Genomic DNA, 25814 nt, shown 5'->3' on the forward strand with positions numbered 1-25814 from the left:
AATTGAACAACAATACTTGGAAATTAATTTCAATCAAAGACTTAGTCTTTTTTACATAATATAATAGGGAAATTGATTTGTGAAAACGCGTTCGTATCATAAAGGAAAATAAGTTCTATTACCAACTATATAAGAACGAAATCCCAATATCAATAAGTCGCCGACAATTCATCAATCATTCTTAGTGCTTTATTAAGCAACAGGTTTCTTTCGTACGAAGTTCTCTGATTCATAAAACTCGAGTTTCATGTAATCGCGTGACCGTATCCGTTATGCCGACACCTCATCATGTAAAATTATTAGAACATTTAGCTGTTAGCTGTTAGCGTTATAACGCTCACGAGATACCTCAAATATGTTTTTATTTGATAATAAAATCCCTATTAAGTTCAGCTTAATATCTTTTTGTTAATGGTTACTTGTGGAACGGAGAGCTAGTGTTGTAATTATTTTCACATCCGATGCGGACGAACGAGATGGATTTGAGATCGTTGTCAAACTTCAACCGATCGAATCATCGTCTAGTGTTAGTCGGACGTCATTGATATCGATATATGTACAACGATAGCTGCACATCACTAAAAGCTTTTGATGAATCAAATTTAATTATCGATGGTCCTTCCGTGGCCTCGGTGATAGGGAGCTTTTGCCTAAAAATGCTATACAGCTTCATTTTATGACAAAAATAGTACGTGGTTTATACATTTTGACATCGGTATTTCACTTTTTATATACCTTTATATTCAAATATTTTTTGATAAAATCGAGATGTTAAAAGCATTTTTTTTATCTTTTATGAAAAGCTCTCTTGACTTCTAAAAATATTATATTTTTATAAAACAAAATGAAAGCAAAAACTTCACACGCCGTTTATAACTAATTGAGAAGGAATTTAAGGTTGCGTGCGTGGTGTTGTTTACATACTGTCTGTAATGAGCTCTAACATCAATCAGCTATATTTGCTGTAACCTTAGAAAATTTAATTAAATGAGATTACAAAATAAATTTTTAATTAATGAGATGTTTTATTGGAAATATGTTAATAAATAAAATAGGAGAGACACATGAAATGCATTCAAGACTCGTTTCGAACGCAGATTTCCCATTGCAGCAAACCGCAAAACATTAATTTGGACACAATATCTTCACACAACAATGTGTGCACCGTTTAGCGGTGCGAGAATTTACAATAATATTGCAGTGTTCCGGGTTTGGCTGGTTGCACACAAGTTAGATGAAAAACGCGCTCGGATACCCACGATTATACAGTTTTGTCTGCTTGGACCGTCCAATTGTTTATAAGCAATAATAAATATTTGAAATAAGACAATAAAGTCCTACAATAAGATCAAAAGGGTTAAAAATAACTTTCAATATTTTTCTTCATAACTCGAAATTTATTGAATATTCTCTATTGAACACAGGCCTAGGATATTTAAATAAGAATTCCAATTGGCTTTGTAACTTTATTACATCAATATGTACAGGAGCCCTGAACATATATATTTTTTTACGTAAACGCTATAGAATATTACAAATTCTTTGGCGAGGTCTCTGAAGTTATCGGCATTTATATTACAAAATTCATATCGCTAATACTGAGTGTAAATGTATTGAAACCCGATCGGAAGGGAATTACTGCGGTTGCCACTCGGAAGTTGCTCGGTTGGTAAAACCTTGTCCCTACTGGGGCTTCGGACTTTATGAATGACTTTTGGTTCTATGAGTGTGATATACTTTATACATACGAAAATATTAATCCAAAGCAACAACAGACAATAATTTGTTGTCCGAAACATTCCGATCGGATTTTATTATTATCTTGTTACAAAAATATTATAAAATAGAAAAAAGCATATTTCAGTGTAAAATACTTCGTCTCCAACAAACACATTGGAATATAAATTGCAATTCACAGAACGTAGCGAACGTCATTAAAATACTAGAAGTAGACGGGGTGTTCGGAGATATTCAGCGTTCAAAAAGAACGAGAATTGAATAAAAGAATCTCACTAACATTACGTCAATGTGATCGTGACCTAATCGCTGGGTGCCAGCTCCGTATTCAACTAGGCATGGTTATTAAATTGGTGCAAGCTATCACCATCTGCACGTACAACTAAGATAGCGGAACCAGCACTTAAAATTGAGGACACAATATTGGCGTCTCCGACCTCGGAATAGGTATGGTTTTGGCGCGGTACGTTTTACATATTGTAACGGATTCGAGGGCGTGAAGCCATTATTGCCTTGTTAAATAGTTATTTAAATTCAACACTTGGTCTTAATGAATATTTGTGACTAATGGATTTGTTATTATAACAAACCTTGAGGATCATTTTAAGATAATAATTTAAATTTCCCTTTCATCACTTCTATAATTCAATGGCACTTTTATATAACAAAGATATATCAATATATCCATATGTAAAAACGAGAAAAAAATTAAAAACTGATTAAACAAGCCGCCCCTGTTTTAATTTTCTACGCAGACCTTATATAAAAAGGTTTCTTTGAAGTATGGCGAATCGTTTAATCAATCGTATTTCACTTTCAAGCTAATTAGTGAAGCGAACAAACAACGAATTTGGTTGATCAATCATTTACTGGAATTATTTGCTTTGATAGCAGATGATACCTGCTCATCCATATCACAAAGTTCTTTTTATATTAAAATGTGTAAATATATTTTACATTCGGATAAATACATCGTATACGAGTATAATCATATGTAGATTCATTAATCCAAGGCCTTCTCAACGACAGTTCACAGTATTGAATACAACGAACAATTTACGCCAGCTCGCTTCTTGTTTTTTACAAAACGTCTGCGGGATCTTATAAAATATTTTTTTCTGTAATGCAACCTAAATGTCGTTTTAGGTGAATTCAACTTGTTTTAGTGACACGAAAAGCAAATGTTATGTTATCAAAAGAATATTCTTATCCTCGCAGTAATCGAGTCTATACAAGTCCACTAATGGTCTGAAGCACGCGAGCGATAAATATTCATCATTACAAAACCATTTTTAACTGTGACGCTTCGCTTGACACAGACCATATTGACAGTTAGTACCAACGTAAACTTTAATCATTACTTGTATAGAGTGAGATTTTATCATGATACACCGTTTAACTAAAATGAATTCCTCGTAAACAATTGATCAATAATAACTTATGTTTAAATATCATTGTCTACTATAGGAGCTTATTGAAATTGTTATCCAAAGCAATGAATTTATTTTGTAAATATTTACTAAAATTCAAAGCTGAAAGTTTCGGCCTCTCAATTCCGAGTATTTCCCCAATCAAATAAAGTTTGAACAACATTAACAACAATAAATTAGATTCTGTTATGCTTGTTGTTGAAATAATTGGGAAATTACAAATAAAATTTGTGTATTATTATGACTTACATGTTTTATTATATTATAAATAGGTATGTGCATGTGTACATGTGTACAAACTATAGCACATGAGATAACATGATTCCGATGAATAAGAAAATGATTAAATTACTTGTATGTATTAAAAAGTAATAAATTGCCTATTAACAAAACAAACTCTATCAAAGTCTTTCAACTTTATTGTTTAAAATATGCAGAGCTTTTACAAAATTGAATATTATTACAAATTTATAAAGCCTATTGTGATTAATTTGAAGTTAATTTCCATTAAAGTTTAAAGTCGTTCAACATTTTATATTAAATTACTATTTTAACAAGTTTTTGAAAAAGATATTCGTGTGTATATGTGAACGTTAATAAGGCAAAACGGGCAACACAAAAACAAAACAATTTCTCAACAACCCAAAACCATTTCAAAACAAATAGATCACAAAATGACAAAGGAGAAAGATAAGGTATCTTTATACGAAACTTTCTTGTACTCTCTATCAGAAAACTATAAATTTGCTTTCGGACTCCACTCGTCGAAATTTTCTTATACTGGAAAAGTTTCAGTCGTAAATATTTTAAAGTAACTTTCAAAGGAAAAGTGACACCGAGTGTTGACGCTCTGCGGAAAACTTGGAGGTGGCCAGCGCGACAAAATAACCCTGTCGAAACTGAGTCCGAACTTCAAATATAAAAGTTTAGAATGGGACACTACCAGCGACTCGTTTGTTTTCATACAATGCATTTCTTAGTGTTCCCAGGGGATGGGAGTCTTTGTTACAGCCCCGGATTCAGGAAAGTTAGCTTCCACACACACACCTCAACTTTTGTTTGTTACCTATTGTTCACTTAATTTTAGGAATATAAATTAATAGCAACACTTTCTTTGCTGCAAGTAAACTAAATTATTAAAGGATTATTGCCCTCGTTAGCAAACTTCATATTTTTGTGTCACGTGAAGAGGGTCCATGAAAAAGCAATGCAAGGCATCAGCAACTCTATAATCCCGTGTTCCACATATTATGTCCCAATTATAATTTTATTTGCCAGGGCCAACTGGGACGCTTGTTATCCACCCGTAAATAGCTTAGTAAGGGAAGGTTTGTAATTCAATTTTGTTGGGTTCTTAATGCTTTTTAGTTGAGACCATTTTATGGGTTTTTGGCATACGCTTCAAAGTTTTATTAGAGCCGCATTAAAAGGGTCGAAGCGACATTTTATCATCTTTCACTAAAACCTTTTAGGTATCAAAAAATCAATAAATCTTTCACTTTGTCCTTTGATAGTAAATTTCATTTAATATTATGGAAACTTTCATGTTATCAAATATATTAATCCGTATGCAAGAAGAAAATATTTTTCCTATATTTCTTTTAAAAGATTGTTCACATTGATTCCCACGACACTAAATTATATTCAACTTTACGGTCGGAGCAAAGTGTATGTTATTTTATGTTACAACCGAATAGACAGTCGAAATGATACTCAGCAATTCCCCGTCCGCCATTATTATTAACTTTATTTCCCGCGCAAGTAAAAGACGTACAATCGAATCCTCGGGAGGGAGCGTTCCCGCCGTCCTGATACACTGAATTATTTATACGTCGAGCCAACACACGTTCCGCTGGACTTATGAATGTACACACTTTTGCACTTATGAGGTGTTAATAAATTATGGCAGGCGATGCCTGATGGTGTGGTCTCACGGAGAACCACGTCTTACTTATATCTGATAAATTTCTGCGACTCACGAAGATGTTCGTCGTTATCACGAATTGTTCCGTCGCTGGTTTTGTGGGAAAACATTTTTTGTGCTCCAGGGTGCAACGTCATTTAGGAAAACGGCTCATTTATCTACCTCAAGTGTTTATTGGGAAGTTATTGCTATGTTTGTGGAACACGCGGTATTGTGATCGTATTTTCTTATATGACACTAAAACTTTATGAGAATTTCATCATATAATAATAAAGCGTTCTCGATATTCTTACACATTTAATATATACGTATCGTTGACGTAATAAATACTAATTAAATATTAGCTTATATTTTAATATCAATAATACAACGGACACCATTTTTATTATTTTATCGATATTTTTGTAAGCTGTTCCAATCTTCGATTGATGTCCCCAAAGCAATAATGCCGATGCGAATATCGGTCAAAATTGAATTATTTATCAAACTGACACACATCAAAACTGTTTTATAGACGATAAAATTATTATTTCCATGTTAATGGCATCCATAAATCCTTGGTGTTATAACGAATGACGTCACGGCATACTAAAGAGCAGCATGGTCAAGTCGGATATATGATAATAAGTTTTTAAGAGTTCATGAGAAAATCCATAATCGTATATGTCATATAACCATGTTTATTTATCACTGGAAGCAGTAAATGATCTCGAAATAATACGACTCTGTTCCAAGTAATAAACAGTTTGTTTCAAAACATAACGTTTTCATTTTAACTTTTAATATTATTCTAGCGTACAACATTCTTAAATTACTCGTACTTATCCATTGAATCTATTTTAGTGGCACGTCACAACTCCACAAATAATAAATGAAACCTGGTGACCTTTGTCAAAATATTCGACATTTTCATCGGCGCTCTTCTGCTAACCTTTTGTACGGCTAACAGAATTCCAAAGTATTTTCAATTGGGAATTTTAAAATAAATTTTTATAAGACCGTATTGATAGTGGTACAAACGATAATTTATTATAGCTCGTCTTGGTTTTAAAGTTGGAAGTGAATTAATATTTAAATAAATATTTATGTTATCTTTGTACACATACGGTAAAGCGTTTCTATCACTAAGGATGCGATCTTACAATCGAAATAACTTAAACGACGAATCGATGAAAAGTTCGTGTAATAATAAACTTGATAGTCCTTCTATTATATTTCAAAACAACACGGTCGTTATCTGTCATTAAATTAATAATGAGTTTCCCTGTACAAAGTTAACCCGAGTGTGGATCGACCATTATAACCGGGATCGAACCCGGACGGCTTGAGCGCGTCATTGATTGTTTAATGACGCCGATTCCGCCGACCACTATTGTACTGTTCTTAAGTTTAATCACTTTATTCGCAAGATTGTTTCGTTCGTTAGAATAGTAAAACAAAGTGAATTATTTTAATGTCTTGCTTGTTTTTGTTCCGGTAGATCGATATCGAGATTTCGACTGTACATATATTTCCTGATGTTTTTCAGTCATCCGGACAGCAATTCATTCCGTTAACTGACTCTGTCACGCGATACTCAAATCTGTAACGAACACAAGACTTTTAACTTGAATAGTTAAAGTAATTTGAATAGTGAGATAACGATTCTAATTACTCCGACGTTAAAGTGCCTCATCGTTTTAATTTAAATCTTTCTAAAACTAATTGCTTTTAAATTTAAGGTGAAATTTTCTAGGAAAATTACGACAGTTGTGGATTTTTTGAATTCTTATAATATAAGATATTTTCTATAATTATATAACTATAACATAAATAGTTTTAACTTCAAGCATCGAATGATTGGAAAAAGCAATAAAGGACTTTATTCAACATTTGAAGCTGTCACTATATTTGAGAAACTTAAGCTTCTTATTTTATAATATTTTCAATTATTTAGAATTTCCGTAACCTTGCAGTACCTTGCTGTACCGTGTCGACTGAAAGTATAAATATAGAGTCAGAAAGTTAGTACTATTATGAGTACCTAAATATTCTTGCCTATGTTCCAGTACTAAAAGCAATTAATTTTGTATCATTGATATACTTTATATCAACACTTTGGTATTTTCTAAAATATTTTTATAACCTCAACTAATCCATAATATTTGACATGTAGCCATGTAAATTTATCAACAAAGACACAGAAGAGCGCCGCATAAGTGGTACAAACTTTCTGTAATGTCGCTTTAATGAAAATAGTTTAGGATGACAGTTAATTATAGCCTTAGACGAGTAGAGACGGAAAATTACAGGAGCCATTAAAATATAGAAGACGGACGACAAAAAACTAAATATATAAAAAGATAAACATTTTAATAGAAGCATAAGATGATTAATGCATATATGTATAACGTGTGCCGCTGTGATTATTAAGTAAAACAATGTGTAATACATCCGTGGCCGAAGAGTAGACGACAAATCCACATAAATCTCGCATTTAAAAAGCCATTGTTCTGGCACACATTAAAACCGTTTTTATTTACATTGTTTAACATAACAGGAAAACATCGTGTGTGATAACAAAAGTTTTTATTGTAAACAATTAAAAGTTTGAGGCTTGTTGGAGACAAAGCGCAGTAATTTACTTTTTGGGTGCTCTAGTTTGTTTTTTGCATTATTATGTTATCTGTCCTGAAATGCTAATCTGAGCGTATTCTTATCTTTATACTATCAGTGACATTCAAATGTTATCTATCCAATATCTTTGGGATTTAAAGTGTTCATTCCGCTCTCATTCTCTCGGTCAATTCTAGTTATAACTTTTAATGATAGTTTAACATGTAAAAGTTAAAATATTATTCGAAATTATGATAAATCTTACTTAATAATATGATATAATAAGTTGTCAATTTAACCAGTCACTGCAATAGACTGAATGATATGATATATGCTCTCATACCAATATACGGAATAGACATAGCTCGGAACAAATTTTTAATCAAAAGCAATTAAATAGAGCCCGGGATAGATTTAATCACGAGGTCTCTATTATGGGATAGCAATTCAACCCCAAATATCACAAAGCTTAATCAATAATTCAAATGAATTAAATGTATCCGCGCTTTACGAGATCAAACCACCAATTATGACTATTACACCGAGCCGCAGTTTCCACTTGTGTTTTCGACCCACACGTACTTAGTACAACAGAACGCGAATTTGCCTGCGGATTGATTGTCGCCGAGGGATCTTCATACATCATTATATTCGCATACAGCCTCGCTAGCATTGATTCATTTCTACTCTGACTTTCTGTCGTGTGTTGTATCTAATATATTTTAAGATATTTTAACAATAGCTTCGTAGTATTATTATGTACCGTAACGGTACACGATATCTTAAACATATTGTTCCTAATCTTCTAGTACATTTATTAGGCCTAACGACTTGGATAACACCGTTTTGATGCTCCTCCCTCCCACCCCCCAGTACCTTCCTGACCACAAATTTGGGTAAAATGAGATAACCGCCTAATGATGGAAATCGTATTAACGGAAGCGTCAGCACTTTTATGTGGGTGACTGTAAAATTACTCGGAAAATGAGTTCAGAACCTTGGACTCAATTTACACATTTTTATTAACGTGAGAGCTCAATCTAGTTATAACCTGCGAATGGCCTTAATGAAAAATTAATTAAGTCACTCTTCATTACAATACATTCAGTTTTATGGACTACGTGGTAGCAGGCTTTATTGTTTATTGACTTTTGAATTTAGTATATATTCATTCTAGTGCTTAATTTATATTTTGAGTAGCTGAAATATAGCATACACGTTACCTATCAAAGGCAGTACAGGTAACGACGAGGGAATACTTCTGTCGACAGTAACTCCGGCAACGCTAAACGTCTATTAATAATTCCTGGCAACATCACTCTTTTATATCGTAACATTTTTCATTGTTTTTTTATGTGTACTTTTCCTCTTTAACATCGAAATATAGAGGTAAAAAAACATGTTTTAAACGGTCATGTCTCGACTTCAGCGTCCAGATTACCGTAGAAATTAAAATATTATAAATTGAACGACAATTTCTACATTAATTGACAAACAATAAACTTAGGCACACTAAAAAAATATATCCAAGAAACGCTTGAATTCTCATAAGGAGTTGGACAAGTCATTCGATGGTGTGTATAGAGGCTTTATGTGGTAGGATTGCCGAGGGCGCTAGTGCAACCGACAGGCCACGTCTAACGAACGCTGACAATGACAACCCCTGAAAACGCACCTCCACAGACCGGATTAATTCACAGGCATTAATTAAACGCTGTATATCGAAGCCGTGCACAAATGCAATTTAAACTGCCGTCCGGTTTCGGAGTATGATGAAATTTTAATTAAATTTTGATTTTTTGACGTAAATTGATATGGTTCGTACATAATGAAGAAATTATATTATTTACACAAGCATAAAGATAATTTAAAGTCCGAATGTACAGTTCCCGCAATATAGATGTTGTAAGGAAAACCGTACTGAAATTGCAATGAAACAAGTTCTGTGGATGTTAAAGTATCTGAAACCTTATAATGATAAGTAAAGATTATTATTATAATTGAAAATGCCATGAACAAAGAAAAATGACCCTTATAATCTCGATTGCTAGTATATTAAATTCCTTCGGAACATTAATGTAGCTACTAAAGATGATATTAGTTTAATAAATCTAGACGGTCCTAATAACCATAATCATGTTCATAAATTTTGAGTTCCCTTGTAAGTGCTTTGAATTTTAGCCTCACGTAATCAACCTATCCTTTCTGACTAATACAGATATCTCGGCAAACAATTTTGCTACCCTTGTTACGTCGGCAGTAATAACTTCATTGTACGTTGACGCTAGTAAACATTACATACTGTATACAACGGACGAAACATAACTAAACAGTCATGGCTCGATTCATAAGTGACGGCGTTTTACAGTCACACTACCGAAGTTTGTTTGTGTTTACGAAGACATCAAGTTTTACAACTTTAATATAATAGCATGAAGAGTATGTAAAGTCTGACATTATAAACTTTTACTTGTTTTTAAATAAAAATATATTAACAATTTAAGACAAGACATAAACGAATAATTGCTGTAGAACTAATTAGTTTTATTTAATTTAGAAAGCCCCACAATCGTTAAAAATAAAACATCTAGAATGTAATGTCTTGGAGCACGCCCCCATCCGTCTTTGTCCCCGAGACACCTGCGCGACCTACAATTATCAATGTAATTGGCTATTCAAAGTTAGCGCGATGGGGCGAGCACGGCATCGTTAATTAATAGAATCAAGTGAACATTGAAATTTTCGCTTCACCAGTCTAAAGCTACATGGAAGCAATTTCGAGTGAATTTGTGTGGAATGCTCCGAATGGCTCGAGTAAATTGCAAGAATTCATCTAAATTATTTAAGTTGAATTACAACGATGTTTTGTTTTGATAAACATTCCTTCATCAACAAGGTTAACGGAAAAACTAGAACAGGAAATTGTTATAAAGACTCATTGGTTATTTAATAACTCATCACAATCAACATATCTGTATTGGATTGATTTTATGTATTACATAAAATGCGATTTTTTCTTTCGTCCCTTTGATCCTACACTCATTTTCCAGAACAAATTCTAATAATTTCAATAATACCCTCATAAATCGTTACCTGATAATATCACAAACAATGTTTTGATTGATCGTAGGTACAGTCAGGTGCGTTGAAAATCCATTTGCAAAAAGTCAGTGATTGATGCGATCCAGTTAGTTGTTTATGTGGATTTTTCCACTTGCAGATGATATTGACTTAAATTTTATTTCTACTATTCTTGTTTTTATTGAAAAATTGTGAAACGACAAAATATTGATGATATTTTTTTGATAAAAGAGCAATTTAACATACAAGGGTCGAATATTTTTAAAATACACCTAATAATATTAATTGCAGTCAATGGCAACATTTCATTATTATCCGTAAATAATAAACAACAAACTTCCATACTAAATTGTTCTTAGAATGTTAATTAAACGAGAGTCAAAATGAACATTTCACTAAGTTTGTATGGTCTTGTCATTTTATATTTCACATATGCCTTCAACACTTGACTACGAAGAGATAATTGTATGAAATCACTTGTAATTAAATAACTTTTCTACCTTTATTCTTGAAACAAAACAAAGATCGGAAACAAATGTTCGTACAATTACTCACATATATTAACATTCATTCAAAGGATTAAAAATCCTTAAACCAAAGACCAGCTTACAATTTTAGAGTTTCGGATCAACTATAATTTAATAACTATTAAAGGGATAGTGTAATAAGACTGGACGGAAACGGGACGGGTCGTGGAAATGGGACGGGTCGGGACAACGGGACAAGACGAGACCGACAGATTAAACTAAAACCCACTGAGCAGTTTTACAGTTAAGCTTTGCCACGAAGTTAGAAGTTCAGGTATGATTTAATCTGGTCTAGACTTTTAAGACGATTAATAAAACTACATAAATTGGTAATCACTTATTTTTAATGATGCTTTTTAATTGAATTATATTTAACCGGTAAATAATATGACGGGCCTAATTTCTATTCATATTTATGTATGTAACAAACACTAGTTAGTAAACCGGCGGCGGACTCTGTCGCGCTCATTATTACCAACTTCAGCGTGAAATTATCACAATTTAGCCGGTCATTAGCGTGGTCGCACGGGAGAGATATCCCGGCCGAGTATAAATCTGAATTTAATGACCACGGTTCTGATATTGAACAATGTTTCTGTACGTGCCGCTTTGTACGGCCTTATTAGATCTTTGTTTCTTCGGGGGCTGTTCAAACTCGGAGACAACAATCAGTTTCTGATCGTTTACACCAAAGAATGAATTTAATATAAATAAGACAAAAAAGTCTCCTTCCAGTGGTGGCGATTACAATTCTAGTAGCTGAAAGTAATTGGAATATTGTTTAACTTCATGAAGTTTATTAATTTTAAAAATTCATGAATTGTAAGAAACAATGGCACGTCATATCAGTTATAGCGTAACGTGTCTTAAATGAACGCAGTGAGACCTCGAAAGCTATTAAATATAAAGCGGAACTAACGAATTGAACCAATCGTAATGAATTTATAAATAAGCTAGTTGATATCACTGACAGGCGAGGCCAAGGGGAAGAGTTGAGTGTCATTATTGATGTGACCTTTACAGGTAATATAATTTCAAAAGCCTTATGAACGCTAGTTGATATTAATTATACAGGTTCAATATCGCTTCTAAACAGATGGCAACTCGTTTACTCTATTTCTGAAAGTGTAATATTTTCTTGATGAATATACAAAAATTCTCAAGAGTGTACATGACTACCTCTTCCCAATTTCATGTTCTACCTTGGGGACAGTGAAAATAGATGAAACATTTTATATACATCTTTATCTAAACAACACAATACGCAAACATTTTTAAAACATCTTGCACTATCGTAAGATTAAACATGCTTTTGGCAATCCAACAATGTTAATAGGTAAATCAAATAAACATGAGAAAAAATCTTAAATATTTTGAAGCAACATAAAAGCTATTAAAGCTATTTCTTTGAAAGTATCACTTATTTATTACTTTTGGATCATATTATTTTAACAATTTCTATTCCAAAATATATGATAGCTATAAATTTCAAATTTATGACGTGCCGTGCCTTTACATGAAAAATAGAGTATAATATTGAATTAAACTCGTAAATACGATAATAAATAGTTAATAAATGATATCGAAAAACCGATACGTAAATTATCTCTAATTTTATAATTAGTAAATATTAATTTTAAACAAGTTTTAAATCCAATTCGGACGTTATTATAATTTAATTAATGATGTTCTAATTATAAGGTGTTTGTATATTCATGTGCATGTATGTTCCAATGGAGGATGTTATAAAATATTTAAATCATTTAAGACCTCATTATTATATAGAATTTTCTTCCAAAATGCCTTAAATAGATTAATTCATACTTGAATTTGTTTCTTTACTGTACATTTAACTAAAAGTTAATTGAAAATTGCTTGACCGTTTATTTATGAATCTTAAGAGAATTAATAAAAAAATATTGTAGGAGATAAATTTTACCATATTATAATATGATTGTAAAAAATAAAATCAACGATGAATTCTGAAGATATAAAAGTGAAACATGGAAACAGCATTGAGCTAAGATGTGGAGCGGTGGAAAGTGTGTAGCTTGTTTTTGTGTTCCAGGGGGTGCGGCGAGGCATCGCTGGTAGGCGGACTAAGGTAGATTTTGTTGTGCGTGCCATAGGCTGTTCTGTTATCACTGTCTCAAATAGCGCGCGAAGTGAGAGAGTTCCACGTCGAATCTACCTGAGCCTTGCTTTATACAAATCTAACATTATTTTAAAGCAGTTTCACCACGTCTATACGGTTACATTGTAACAATCTTGGGGTTTAATTGTATTGCTAAATAAGATTTCGTTTATAGAAATTCTCAAGTAAGACTTTGATATCCTTGGTGTGATGGCATTTTCTTCATATGTCCAATGGCATTAAAATAATCAGTGTAACGAACTAACGCCACCTTGACGACTGTACTTTTTATGATAATAGACAGAAGCGGATTCAATTTAAACGACAGTAATGAAATTAATTATCCGCGCGAAAGCCTTAACAGGCTTTGAGTAAAGTTTGTGGTGAAATTTGCTATTTTTTGTTATTTGAATTTTTCTGTTTAATTTTACTTTTTTTGATGTATATAAATGAACAACTAATTTTGTTTTCGGTAGATGTCTGACTACGGTGCTTCAATCTATTTAATGAACATAATTTACGATTCCATGATATATATCTTCAAATAAATTGGAGCACTATTACAATTAGTGTTATTATGATTTGTTACTTCATACATCCGAAGGCTCACTCCTCAGTAGATTCGACCTCGAACATTGCAAGGCTCACTGTGCACTTAGTTATCGTCGTGCTGTAAAAGATATTTTATTTTCGTATTCATTTGGAGACGTAATTAGTGTATTATTGTTATTTTGTCGTTAATTTGTTCAAATGGCGTTGATTTTTGTATAAAGCCCAATGCTAATAAGCCCAACTGCCGCTATTAGTTAGATGTTTGAGGAGAGAACGTATTGGGTGCCGCGCTTTACCAGACAGATATATGCTAAAATGACGATCAAATAAAGATTCACACTTTAAAGGTAATTCAGAATTAATTCGAGGATTCCGTAGTTTGCCTGAATACGCCCCTAACCAGCCCCTAGAAAGTTTAGAAAAATTTACATGATCCTACGGAACCCTCTGCGTTTGACGAGTCACCATTTAGTGTAATGTGCTAATTATGTGTTGGTCTGGATTTGGATTTTGTTGTTTCATTTTGACTAAAACTGTGTGTTATGTGTTTTATAGAAGCTGTTGTTTTGTGTCATGATAACGGTGAAACGCGTGCCGGGGCGGCGGCGGCGGTGGTAACAGGGCGTTGGTTGTCCGGAGCTCACAGAAATTTCATAACATCCACACTTTGACCGTAATTTTTCAATATATGTATAGAAATCAATTTCATAACAAAGAAATATATATAATGTTCGATTTCCTGAGCCCACATAGTACGACGACCAAAGCCTTGTCGAACTTTCGAGCCATGATTCAAATCTATACAACTAAAACGACTAAAGCGTGACTCTGAAGTCATCCGTCACTCGCACGCGCCGCACTTCGACTCTGGGGTACTAATTGGCACGGTCTAGTTTAAGTCCGCCGCTCCACGCACCGCCGCTGGCCTTTTGTGGTGTGGCTCAATGTACCCCCGTGTGGTTTTCCCCGCTAATGCTCAGTTTTCCTCGCAGATCGCAAGCTGTTCGTTGGCATGCTCAGCAAACAACAAACAGAGGAGGATGTGCGCCAGTTGTTCACTCCGTTCGGTACAATAGAGGAGTGCTCCATACTACGAGGACCGGACGGTGCGAGTAAAGGTACGTGAAGCCTTTTCTTGACTTACAACTTTTTTCAAAGGAGTATTTTAACTAATGTCGTATATATCATAATTAATCCAGTTTTGATTATCGCCGAATGAAATATGTGTTTTTTTTATAACTTGCCTTTCCTTATGTTACCATTCAATTATTATTTATAAACGTATATGGCATCCTGAATGCTCCCGGAGCGTAATATTCGAGAAGCAATCAGACGTAAGAAGTTGATACGATAAATTTCACTCGCGCACCAATTCTGTTGTCGTTTTACGTACGGGAGCTGAAAATTGAAAACCCAATTTACTTTGACATAAAATGGAAAACGCCTAATAAAGACAGTGGGGTCAATGGAAGGAACGCATATCATGCCGAAGACGCAGATTCAGCGAACGTGAGTTATTTAAATACGACGAAACCCTCATTGGAATTTATATAAAATTGTTTAGAAATTTATTTCCTATTTTCGGCTAACGTTATTTAAATGTATATTGAGACGAATAAAAACTACTTCTTTATTATAAACGATGTTATATAAAACTTAAATAAAACCATATATCGAATTGAATCCGACGATCTTATCTTTTTGGTGTTGAGTGTAAAACTTCTCTTGCTACGTCAATTCGTTCGTAGCTATTATCGGCTACGAGCCGTAGCACAGTTCTACGTAATGTAGTAATATGCTACAGCGCGATGTGTATTGTGTTACAATCAATTGAAAGTTTTCTAAGGGAAAAACTGTTATACATTATATGGATCTGTACTTTGTTCTTCGATATTATTCCAGTCCAGTTTATTTCTCTCTAATAGATGATTGTGTAATAAGACAAACGTTTTAATTGTACATAATCCACCAGAGAATTTATCATCTTCTACAATTCTAATCACTCGAACGCTAAGCTCTAAAGTTACCAAAAATTACCTAAGTCCCCAACAAATGTTTACAAGTAATTCAAATTGAAAGAGCCTCGGCCACGTAATACGTCATAGCGACAGCCCGTCCGTTACGCAACTTTAATTTCATTTTGTTCTCGCTTGAATTTCGTTGGATTTTAATTGAGTTTTAGCTCGTAAAGTCGGATAACGCGCCGCGGTTTGTTAGTTGCCCAAGCGCTATTTATGTACATTACCATTTTTATGCTTCGACTGTCTGTCTTTATTTAACGATAAAGTTATTAACAAATGTACAGACGCTGTGGTATCGTTGCATCAAAGAACGGTGTTTTTTACGATCTCTTAACTATTAAGTTTATCGTTTTAATTGTAAATTAAGTAAAATTTCAGTCTTTGATGTTTCGAAATGAGAAAAAGTAAACATTCTTAGGCTTCTCGGCCGCGCCTGAGAGTACGAAACAAACTTTTATTCTAATTTAATTCGCATTAATTACGATTGTCCAAACTGTTACGTTTTTAATAAGCATTTTGTTTTTTTGTTTGCTTATTGTTATAAAGGAGATTTTAATTACTGCTCAGGACATAACAATTCCCTAAAGCATAATACTAACTTCTTAAAAAAAATGTTTTCCGTTTCGAGAAACTAATTAAAATTAACAAAAGGAAGTATTAAAACGAACAAATGTTGCCGTTCTGAAGCACAGCCTGTGAATTTATTCCATCGTAACTCAATAATTACACCAACTAAGGCTGTAACCATAAATAGTTCTATATCAGTCCATAATTTCTCGCGAGCGCCGCAAAGTACTAGCGTATTTTACCTTTACAATTAAACGGGAGCGAAATCACTTTCTCCAAGTAACAGAGCCCGGTAACGGTCTATAAAAGTCTCTTTAATCTGCCATTCCTGACGTTATCACCAAGACTCGCAGCACGGCCATCCTATACTAAACTCCTTCATCGATTTGTCCGAACTTATGGAAACACAAAGATAAATATACAAGGATAACCTGATACTTTCACTTGCTTGTAATTCAAAAAAGAAAACTATAAAGTGTATTTTCGCTCCTTGAAGACACTCCATTGAAGATAAAAAATCTAGATTGATTTATTTAAATTCAAATTGCTGTTTTAAGGAGGACTTACTTTCCATAAACTTATATATGTAATTCTTTGTTACTTCATGATTTTCTGCGAATTTTATAGAAACACAAACATAAATTTAGCTCAGATTATTTTGGAGACTGTTCTAGGACATATTGATAATTCTTTATGGTGTCTAACCCTGGATAAACTTTATATACATAAATGTAGGTGCCCTCTGAAATATAACAGCATCTGACTGTCAAATTAATTTAAGAAAGATAATTGCAAATAACAAAATACTGTGATTTTAGTGAGTTGCTTTTAAAATAACACACCCAAAAATCCGTTGTGGCTCGACTAGTGTTATCGTTTCGTCCAACCGTAATAAGGGTGCAGGTCACGGCGTATAGCTATCGTAAAATTGCCGCAAACTCGCTCTCTTTACAGCCCTAGTAACGGCTAAGTCGTAAAATATCGCCAATTTACTTCACACTTAGCGACGACTCACAAGCTCGCCTGACGTATTGTCTGCTCACATAACGTATGATAATGGCTGCACCACAAAATCCTGTTATAGCCATGTTTTTTTAGTCCGAACTTTAGCTCCGTTTTCGTATTCGAAGATAAAACCTGAACATACATATTTTGCATTGAATTTATTTGGTTTCGTTATAATAGGTGAATAACTTAACAATAACCTCTAAGTTTAACAAGTTATTTTTAAATTACAAGCTTCGCAGCACTTGATGTATATTAATGTGTTTAAAAACATATTGTTCGATATGTTAATCTTCGGTGAATATTTTATTATTATGTCAATTCATATGATACCAATATGTTCACAGAACAACTATTTTTATGAATGCAAAATTGTTTATAAGAATGTACTAACGGTAAGCAGACAGCCCTCCGTGAAAAAGAAGTGTAAAGACCCATAAAAAATAGTATCAATCGATCCCTATCCACATTACAAGAATGGCCCCACATAACAAATAACGCCCGACTTGCAACCCCATCGCTTCCTCAACATTCGATTCAGAACAAATGGCTTACGAATTTTGTAATTTGCAGTATAGACCCGTATCCAGAAACGCCTGTGAAACTCGGCGATCCAATGTTTTGATACGATACGCAACATAATCGCTGGAAGGCACTGCCTACATTTATTATTGTCCTTTGTAAGGGAAAACGAATGCGGAACTAGGTTACTGGGATGCGTAGGTTCAGTAGGTAGGTAGGGATTCACGGATGTCAAAATTTATATCAACACACAGAGATTATTTTAGCAATGTTTAGGTATGGTAGGTTTTTATTATTGCACAAAATATATTTCTTAAATTAAATTTCTTATTTCATACTAATGAATGAAAGATTCAAAAGAACTGCCTTTGCAAGCATTTCTTAGACCTTTATATTGTAAATCAATCCGACATAATCTGAAATGCTTCGTTTATTCAATAATAAACAGAATATTGACAACTCTCGATAAATTTCTAAGTGGCCGTATGTCACATGCAAAAGCCGAAAAGCTGAATATGTGGAGAGGTGAAATTGAAATCTCATTGGTCGGGACAAGGGCCGCGATCGCGTCGTTGTATTCCAGATATTTTATTGCCACCGCACCTTATCTACTCCAACTTCATTCAGAACATCATTTATAAACTACTAGATTTTAAAATAATTTAAAGTTTACCCCTGTTTGTTATTTATATTTAGATGCCATAGTTCCTATTGAGCAACTTAGATATTCTCATAAAATCGTCTACTTAAAGATGAATAGGAAATTAAAAAACCAGAAAATTTTAACGTCATCATTACAAATTTAATTCCTCGGTTTTATATAACTTGTAATATAATGAACGTAATAAATGACAATATATATAACCGTAGCTGGAAAGTTTACCCGGTCGTAATGAGCGACAATATAGCAGCTGTCAGCTCGTGTCGTGTCGTCGTGTCGTCGCGTCGTCGTGTCGTCGTGTTTCCCTGACGCCCGAGCGACATCAACGCGGCTCTAACCACAAATCAACCGCGCACCGGTTGCCCTCGCAAAATTACAAGCGACGTTCAAATGCTTTTCTGGGTCACCGCGATTTGTGTAATTGTAGGCGTTTTAGTTTTAAATAACAACTACTTTTACATACATATTATATTGTTATAAAATAAACAATTAATATAAATAGTGTTCATTTATTAATAATATTTTGAGATCGTATCTAAACTTGTTCGTCATTATGTTGAAAAAGCTGTCACGACTCGGTGGTCCGTCAGCGTCACGTCAACGTCACGTCACGTCGCCAGTCAAGTGACGTCAGCGACGAGCGAACCGCAAATCAACCGACGCCGCTATGACATATAATTACAATACGACACGAACAGTGCTGCGGTCTGCCACATACCTCTTTAAAACAACATACAATTTGCATTATGAATTTGTATCAAATGTTTTTATTAAATACATTCAATGAATATCTCTAACCACCTTCGTTGCATATTGTTGAGTATAGTTTAGTTTAGTAATTCCATTTAGTATTATGCGTTCTCTGAGATCCCATCAATCAGTACAATCGCTAAAAGTTCACGAACAAAGAGACTTGTTTTATATTACTTTCATTAAACTTCAATAAATAATGACGCATTTAAGAAGAAATAAACATTTATTAGCCATGTGTAAACTATATTGACACTTCAAATACAAACTATGACTTTTGCGGCTACAAACTAACTGAAGCGTGATGACGCAACAAACCGCTGAGTAATACATTTATAAATTACACTCAACAATCAACAGGTCGTGTTTTGCATCGCAAATACGTAACTATATATATAAGAAACATCCTTATGAATAACAATATATATTTTTAAACTGAACATATTTATCATATCAAATTTAATCGTCTATTTATCGCATGTTGCATTACTTATGACAGCTGTGATAATTTTTTTTTTTTGAAAATTTCTATTGAGATCCCACTATCCTAATAGAGTTTTATTAGCATCGGAATTATATAGAAACAAAACAATTATTTTAATTGTTACAAAGATAAGATTTATCTCATTCCATTTTATATTTGTTGTGGTAATTAAAAACACGTGAATGACATAATAAAAAAAAATTATAAAAATTAAGTTGTAATTATCTCAAGAAATGTATCGGCAAATGTATCAGATGCTTGTTATGTCTGGCCTCGGGCGAGGAAGTGTTTAACTATGTGGAAAAAAGATTTCGAGTCTTTGTTCTCTTCAGATATAAAAAAACATATTTAATTAAGTCTCATATAAATAAAATTGAAACAAGCCGAGCTTCTTATCTTCTCAACTATATTACTCTTTATATTTACGTTGAAAAAAATTAACATTCTCGATAAACAACATTATATGTGATTAATAAAAAATATTGTATGACGGAGACGTCGCAAGAGAAAAATATGTTATAATAATTCAGAAAATGAAGGAACTCAGAATAATAAATATCTATAAGTCTCACAGTAAATAATATGAGCAGTTAAAGTAAATGAACTGTATTTCACCATTAGCCTTATCAATACCTTGACCATATAAGACTATGAATTAAGACAGTGGGGGCAATAACGGGTAACTGATCTTCATAATCGAGATCGGACCCACGGGTAATGGTGGGCTTAATTAGCCAATTAATATAAAAACCCCGGGAAAAAACAAAATAAGCTTCATCTACGTCTAACGTCTGTATGAAATATCGCACTCAATACGATAATTCTGTAATTACGAGTGAAATATGACAACAAGACGACCAATTTAAAAAGGCATAAAACTCAAACGAATAGTTAGTGTTATGTAAGTTTGTTTGTTGTTATCATTATCATTCTGAGGAACGTCACTCCTCTGACAGACTCCGTGACGATTTATTATCCGTCATTACCCTGGCAATATCGTGGTAATGACGCGATCCCCGTGGAAGCAGGGGATTATTCGAACACCGGTCTAATAGGTGCTTTGCAACATAGAACCTGCCGCCATGATGGATGTAAAGAATTCAGTAAACAGAAGGGGGATGATTAAAATGGATTAAACAAAGCCCTCAGTTATTATTAAAATATATTTTCCGTAATTAATTCAATAAATGCTATGTTTACAGCATGTAAAAATTTCCCTTTATGATTTCAATGGCTTTTTTCTTTTTTATTACATCATCGTTAAAACATGCGACCGTAAATTACCACAGCCTTAATTAAGAGCGTCAAATCGTTTCGTTGAACACATGCAAAATTATAGAAAACAAGCTAAGCAAACAACACAATTGAGTCTCGAGTGAAACGCAAGTGGCTATTAATTCTCGCGTCGGATCCGTCTCGTCACCATGACGTGGCGTGAAAAGTGGTTTATAAGCCAAGTCATGGATGAGCCGATGGATTCAAACGATATTGGCGTTAACCGTTTTACTTGCTGAATCATTTACAACATACGATGTTTGTCAGTTCTTGCCAAATAAACATCCTCAATTATTATTATTAACATTCCCATATTATTTTACTTTCACACAGTTACTCTATTAATAACTAGGAAGAAACCAAAGGCAAATGTAACTTTTAGCAGCATTTAAAACCATCCAAGTATTCAAGAACCATTTGCAACGTCTTTTGGTTTCCCCCAGGGAATAAGCAGAGCGTTTGACTTGGGGTAATAAATGCTAGTTTACCTTCTATGAATAAATGAAAATAGAGACAGTTTATTCTTTCGGGACTGCCATATAAATCTTACTCAATTAATTTTTACAGTCTATCATCTTACAGGCCCCACATAATGTATAAAAATATTTCTTTTATGCTTATCAGCATTTAAAATATGATTTTCTCTTAGACACAAACAGCGCTTTATTCAAACCGGTCCTATTTGCCACAGAATGCTTTCTAGCTATAAGCGCTTTATGGGTTTAAGAACACAAAGACCACTACCTACTACCTATAATATATCACAAAAGATGAATAAAATATAACATTATTCTATTTTAAAGCTTGTCGTTCCAATACTATTTTTAATCCTATTATATCTAGAGGAATAAGCACCCTTTTATATTACTTGTGGCATTTTATATAAATAGTTCATATAAGTTTAAAAAACAAAAAATGTCGATAAGTTTTAAGACCCCATATTATAGAATATTATAACTATATTAAAAAGAAAATCGTTACCCTGAATCAAATCTTTGATCGTGTAAATTATAATAGAATCCTAGTTCCTGAGATAAAGTCAAGACATATGGATAACCAAAATATCATTTAAGGCATTCGATTTTGCTAGAACTATAGTATCCCAAAAAAGTAAAGTCTTGGAAGACAGTAGAAGAATTCGGTATTCATCATTTACGTTTAATTTAAAAAGTATAGAATATGGGAATTGAAGCGGTACTTCGCTCTGGTGTCTGCGACGGAAACATAGTCCAAATTGTTCATAAATTTACAATGTAACCCGAAGTACGCCTAAAATTATGTAACACGTAATTATTCCCGTTCGCTGATTACTCAGACGTGTAAGTGGACGGAACTTCATTAGACGCGGAGTAACGTGCCAAATGCTATTTGTACGCACAAGGCTTTCGTTTATGCAACTCTAATATGTTATTTAAATTATTTACTATAATATAATTAACTTTGGAACCCGTATATTATTATATCATTCCGATAGTGTAAATAAATCTTTTCAATTTAGTGTTATATGTTGTCACTAACCTTCAATAAAACTATCTTTAGCAATACATGCAATAAATAATATTTAATATATTAGCTAGGGTATAGTAAATAAATATTAAAACAAGCATCTTAATCTATATCACCAAGAGTAATGTATGGTATCATATTCAAGTACTAAATTGTTTCATTCATATATTTCCGCTGAGATAAATCTTTTAACACCGTCACTACACATTACTATTTTTCTGACCTCTCTCTCTGACGATGTTATATATCAACAGACGCCCCTTGTGGCCTATATCCGTTGCCAAAACATGTTATCCTTACCTTTGTTTAGCAATTGACTCACAAATCCACTAAAATAAACATATTCGTATAATAACGTATAATATTAGTTATGTATTTCTAATGGTAAAATGTATTACAAAATAAATATATAAATAAACAAAGTATTCGTGTTCGCAAAATATGTAAAGATTAAAATATTTAAAATATTAACATGGGGATAAAAAACGTCATCTAGAAGATTTAACACGAACAGAACTTTTAAATAAGAAGAATTCTTTAACCATTTCGATCCATAAATAACTCGGTTACACTTTCATTAGTAAGTAAAAATGTCTCCAATAAAGCTTTACAAAGGAACTCATTATATATATAGTAAGTAAATTTGTCCCAAGGGCAAGGAACTCGAGGCTGGGTATCTTTTTAATCGTTCAATAAACTCCCCGAAGCTTTCCCCGCGGGCCGCTAGAAAACACGCCATACCGTATCCGTTTTGGACCTACTATTTACTTTCGAATATGCATTTTAATATACATGTGTAGTGCATCGTTTTTAAAATATCTCATCCACAAATACAAATCATTTAAATATCACAATTTTATAATGTAACATTTACAATTTTGATTTCTTTGTACATTTACAAGACGAAATACTTCCGATGATGATATTTTTTCCAGGATTCCGTAATAAATTAAGCAAACTATAATTGTGTTCAGGATATTCTTCCACGTACAACAGTTAGAGCGCTCTGAAAATTAATTAAGTTTACCATAGAGCGACGTCAAATAACGAGAAGAAATGGGAGGCGAAAGTAGGAATTTTAATAAAGCAGAGTCACGTAAACATTGATGGCTAAAAACAATCCGGAGACCAGTGGCTGGGAAATAAAAATACGATTTCCTATTTATTTGTTTTTATGCCCAACTCGTTGGGAGTCTTAAGTTTATATAATAAGGAAATAGTTTATTGAGAGGGATCATTGTTGTACTGGCAACTTTGATGGTTGTATTGGTTTTATGAGCGAATTTATCACATTAATTCTTCTCTTAGATTTTACTTCTTTTGTAGGCATTGTCTCCCACTGTAAAATGACATAAACCGAACAATAACAAACAAAACAAAATGTAGTTGTGAGAACTTTGAACTGAACGCAACGCAACTAAATGCGGAATGGAAGTTTACGCTGAAATAATTAGTACAAGTCATCGGTGTGATAAACGAGGCACATGTATGCAATACTAATGATCTCTGACGGCTGTCTTCTGAAACGACCGCTTTTTGGGCATTGGACCCTCGCCTCAGCGACATCGATGTGTATATGTTATGTTAAATATATTATATCAATTAAATTAATGTTATAATTTTGAAGTTTAAGGGACAACAATCTTTCTTTCATTTCTTCATTTGTTTCCTTTGAAAATCTAACATTAAAAATGTCAGTGTTTTCGAAAACTTTGACAATTTTGTTTATACTTAACCTTATCTTTTTAAGATTTAATAAAATATTTTATAACAAGCACATACATATACAAAAATGGAAAATATTACTCACATTGAAAATACACTAAAAGTTTAAACATGAAAAAATAATCCCAGTTCAGTTATTTCGAGCGTTCCATGAAAAGATATTTAAAGCTGAGTTCGAAATCACGTCCCAGTGCATTCCGGAGGGCAAAGCTTAATTATCATATTGTTGTATAAAATCGTCATTAGAACTCAACAGGAGTCGATAACGTTGGAGTCCATTGTAGAGACGGGCCTCTCAAGGAAATGATGCCCCGTTAGGGTTGTATCAAGATTATATTTAGTTCTCCGTGAACATTCCTCATATTTTAGTCAGAAAATTTTGGTAGTTTTTATATATATACATTTGATTTAATAACTAAATTAACGGTAGACCTAAATTTCCATTACATTTAAGCATTTACATTAAGTCGGCTGTGTCAGCTGCTATAATGGGCCTAATATGTCAGAAGTGAAATAAAACCATGACTGATTAGGTATTAGCAATAAAGGTTGCGTATTTGCAAAATTCAAAGTTGAATGTAAAGGAGGCATAATATTTTCGAAGGACAAAAAATCTGAAGTCAGTCGCGACGCTCACTAATTCGCTCTCCGGGCGACGATTCGATCGTGACTTGAATTTAATATATTATGCGAAAGATATTATTTTTAAGCTTTTATACATTAAAACATGTATAAAGTCCATACAATAATAGGAATAAAGTTTTATTACATTGAAGTGACCTCAGTTAGAGTTATTTCAGTTGTATATTCTCCGAAAAAAATAAACGTAACACGTGTGACAAAAACAAAATTTTCATAAAAAAACGAACGTAAAATACTATGATTACATTTATTAGTACTTACAAAGTGAATTAAATGAGAGATGACAAAAAAATATCTTAAAACTGAATAATGAACAGAAATCATAATATAATAAAGTTATGGAACCAGCTCATATAATCCAACCCGGAACAAATAAGAGGAGAACGGGTACGGTACAATATTTTTACATCCCTCCATTTCGTCTTTTGGCACGAAACAAGGAAACTTATCAGAAATAACAATCGATCTGTTTACCTGAGCTTAAGATTTATGATTACAACAAGATTCGCAAACAAACACATTACCTATTAAGTTTTTCTGATGATATTGGACTTATCCCTATTTATTTTATATATTAATATATGAAACGATAACATTTCACCCCATTTTATGATAATCGCTATGATGGATAAGTTGATTTGGGACAGTCGAAGTTGATGTACGGATTCGAAGGAGG

The 25814-nt window shown here is 33.2% G+C and overlaps 2 protein-coding genes across 6 annotated transcripts in view; one reads left to right on the forward strand and one right to left on the reverse strand.

The window, feature by feature from the left end:
* The window catches only part of LOC116768781 (CUGBP Elav-like family member 4), a 281956-nt gene that overhangs the window by 196652 nt on the left and 59490 nt on the right, over nucleotides 1-25814 (forward strand). For 2 of the 3 annotated variants that reach the window (XM_061526812.1, XM_061526815.1), the window contains exon 3: nucleotides 14973-15098. In XM_061526812.1, coding sequence (XP_061382796.1) covers nucleotides 14973-15098 — 126 coding nt within the window. Of the gene's footprint in view, nucleotides 1-13362; nucleotides 13399-14972; nucleotides 15099-25814 lie in introns of all 3 variants that reach the window. The other variant, XM_032659604.2, reaches the window with a different exon arrangement.
* Nucleotides 1-25814, reverse strand: part of LOC116768782 (parkin coregulated gene protein homolog) — a 204071-nt gene that overhangs the window by 115284 nt on the left and 62973 nt on the right. The gene's annotated exons all lie outside the window — the stretch shown is intronic.

This window comes from Danaus plexippus, chromosome 4, assembly GCF_018135715.1.
Source record: "Danaus plexippus chromosome 4, MEX_DaPlex, whole genome shotgun sequence".
NCBI lineage: Eukaryota > Metazoa > Arthropoda > Insecta > Lepidoptera > Nymphalidae > Danaus > Danaus plexippus.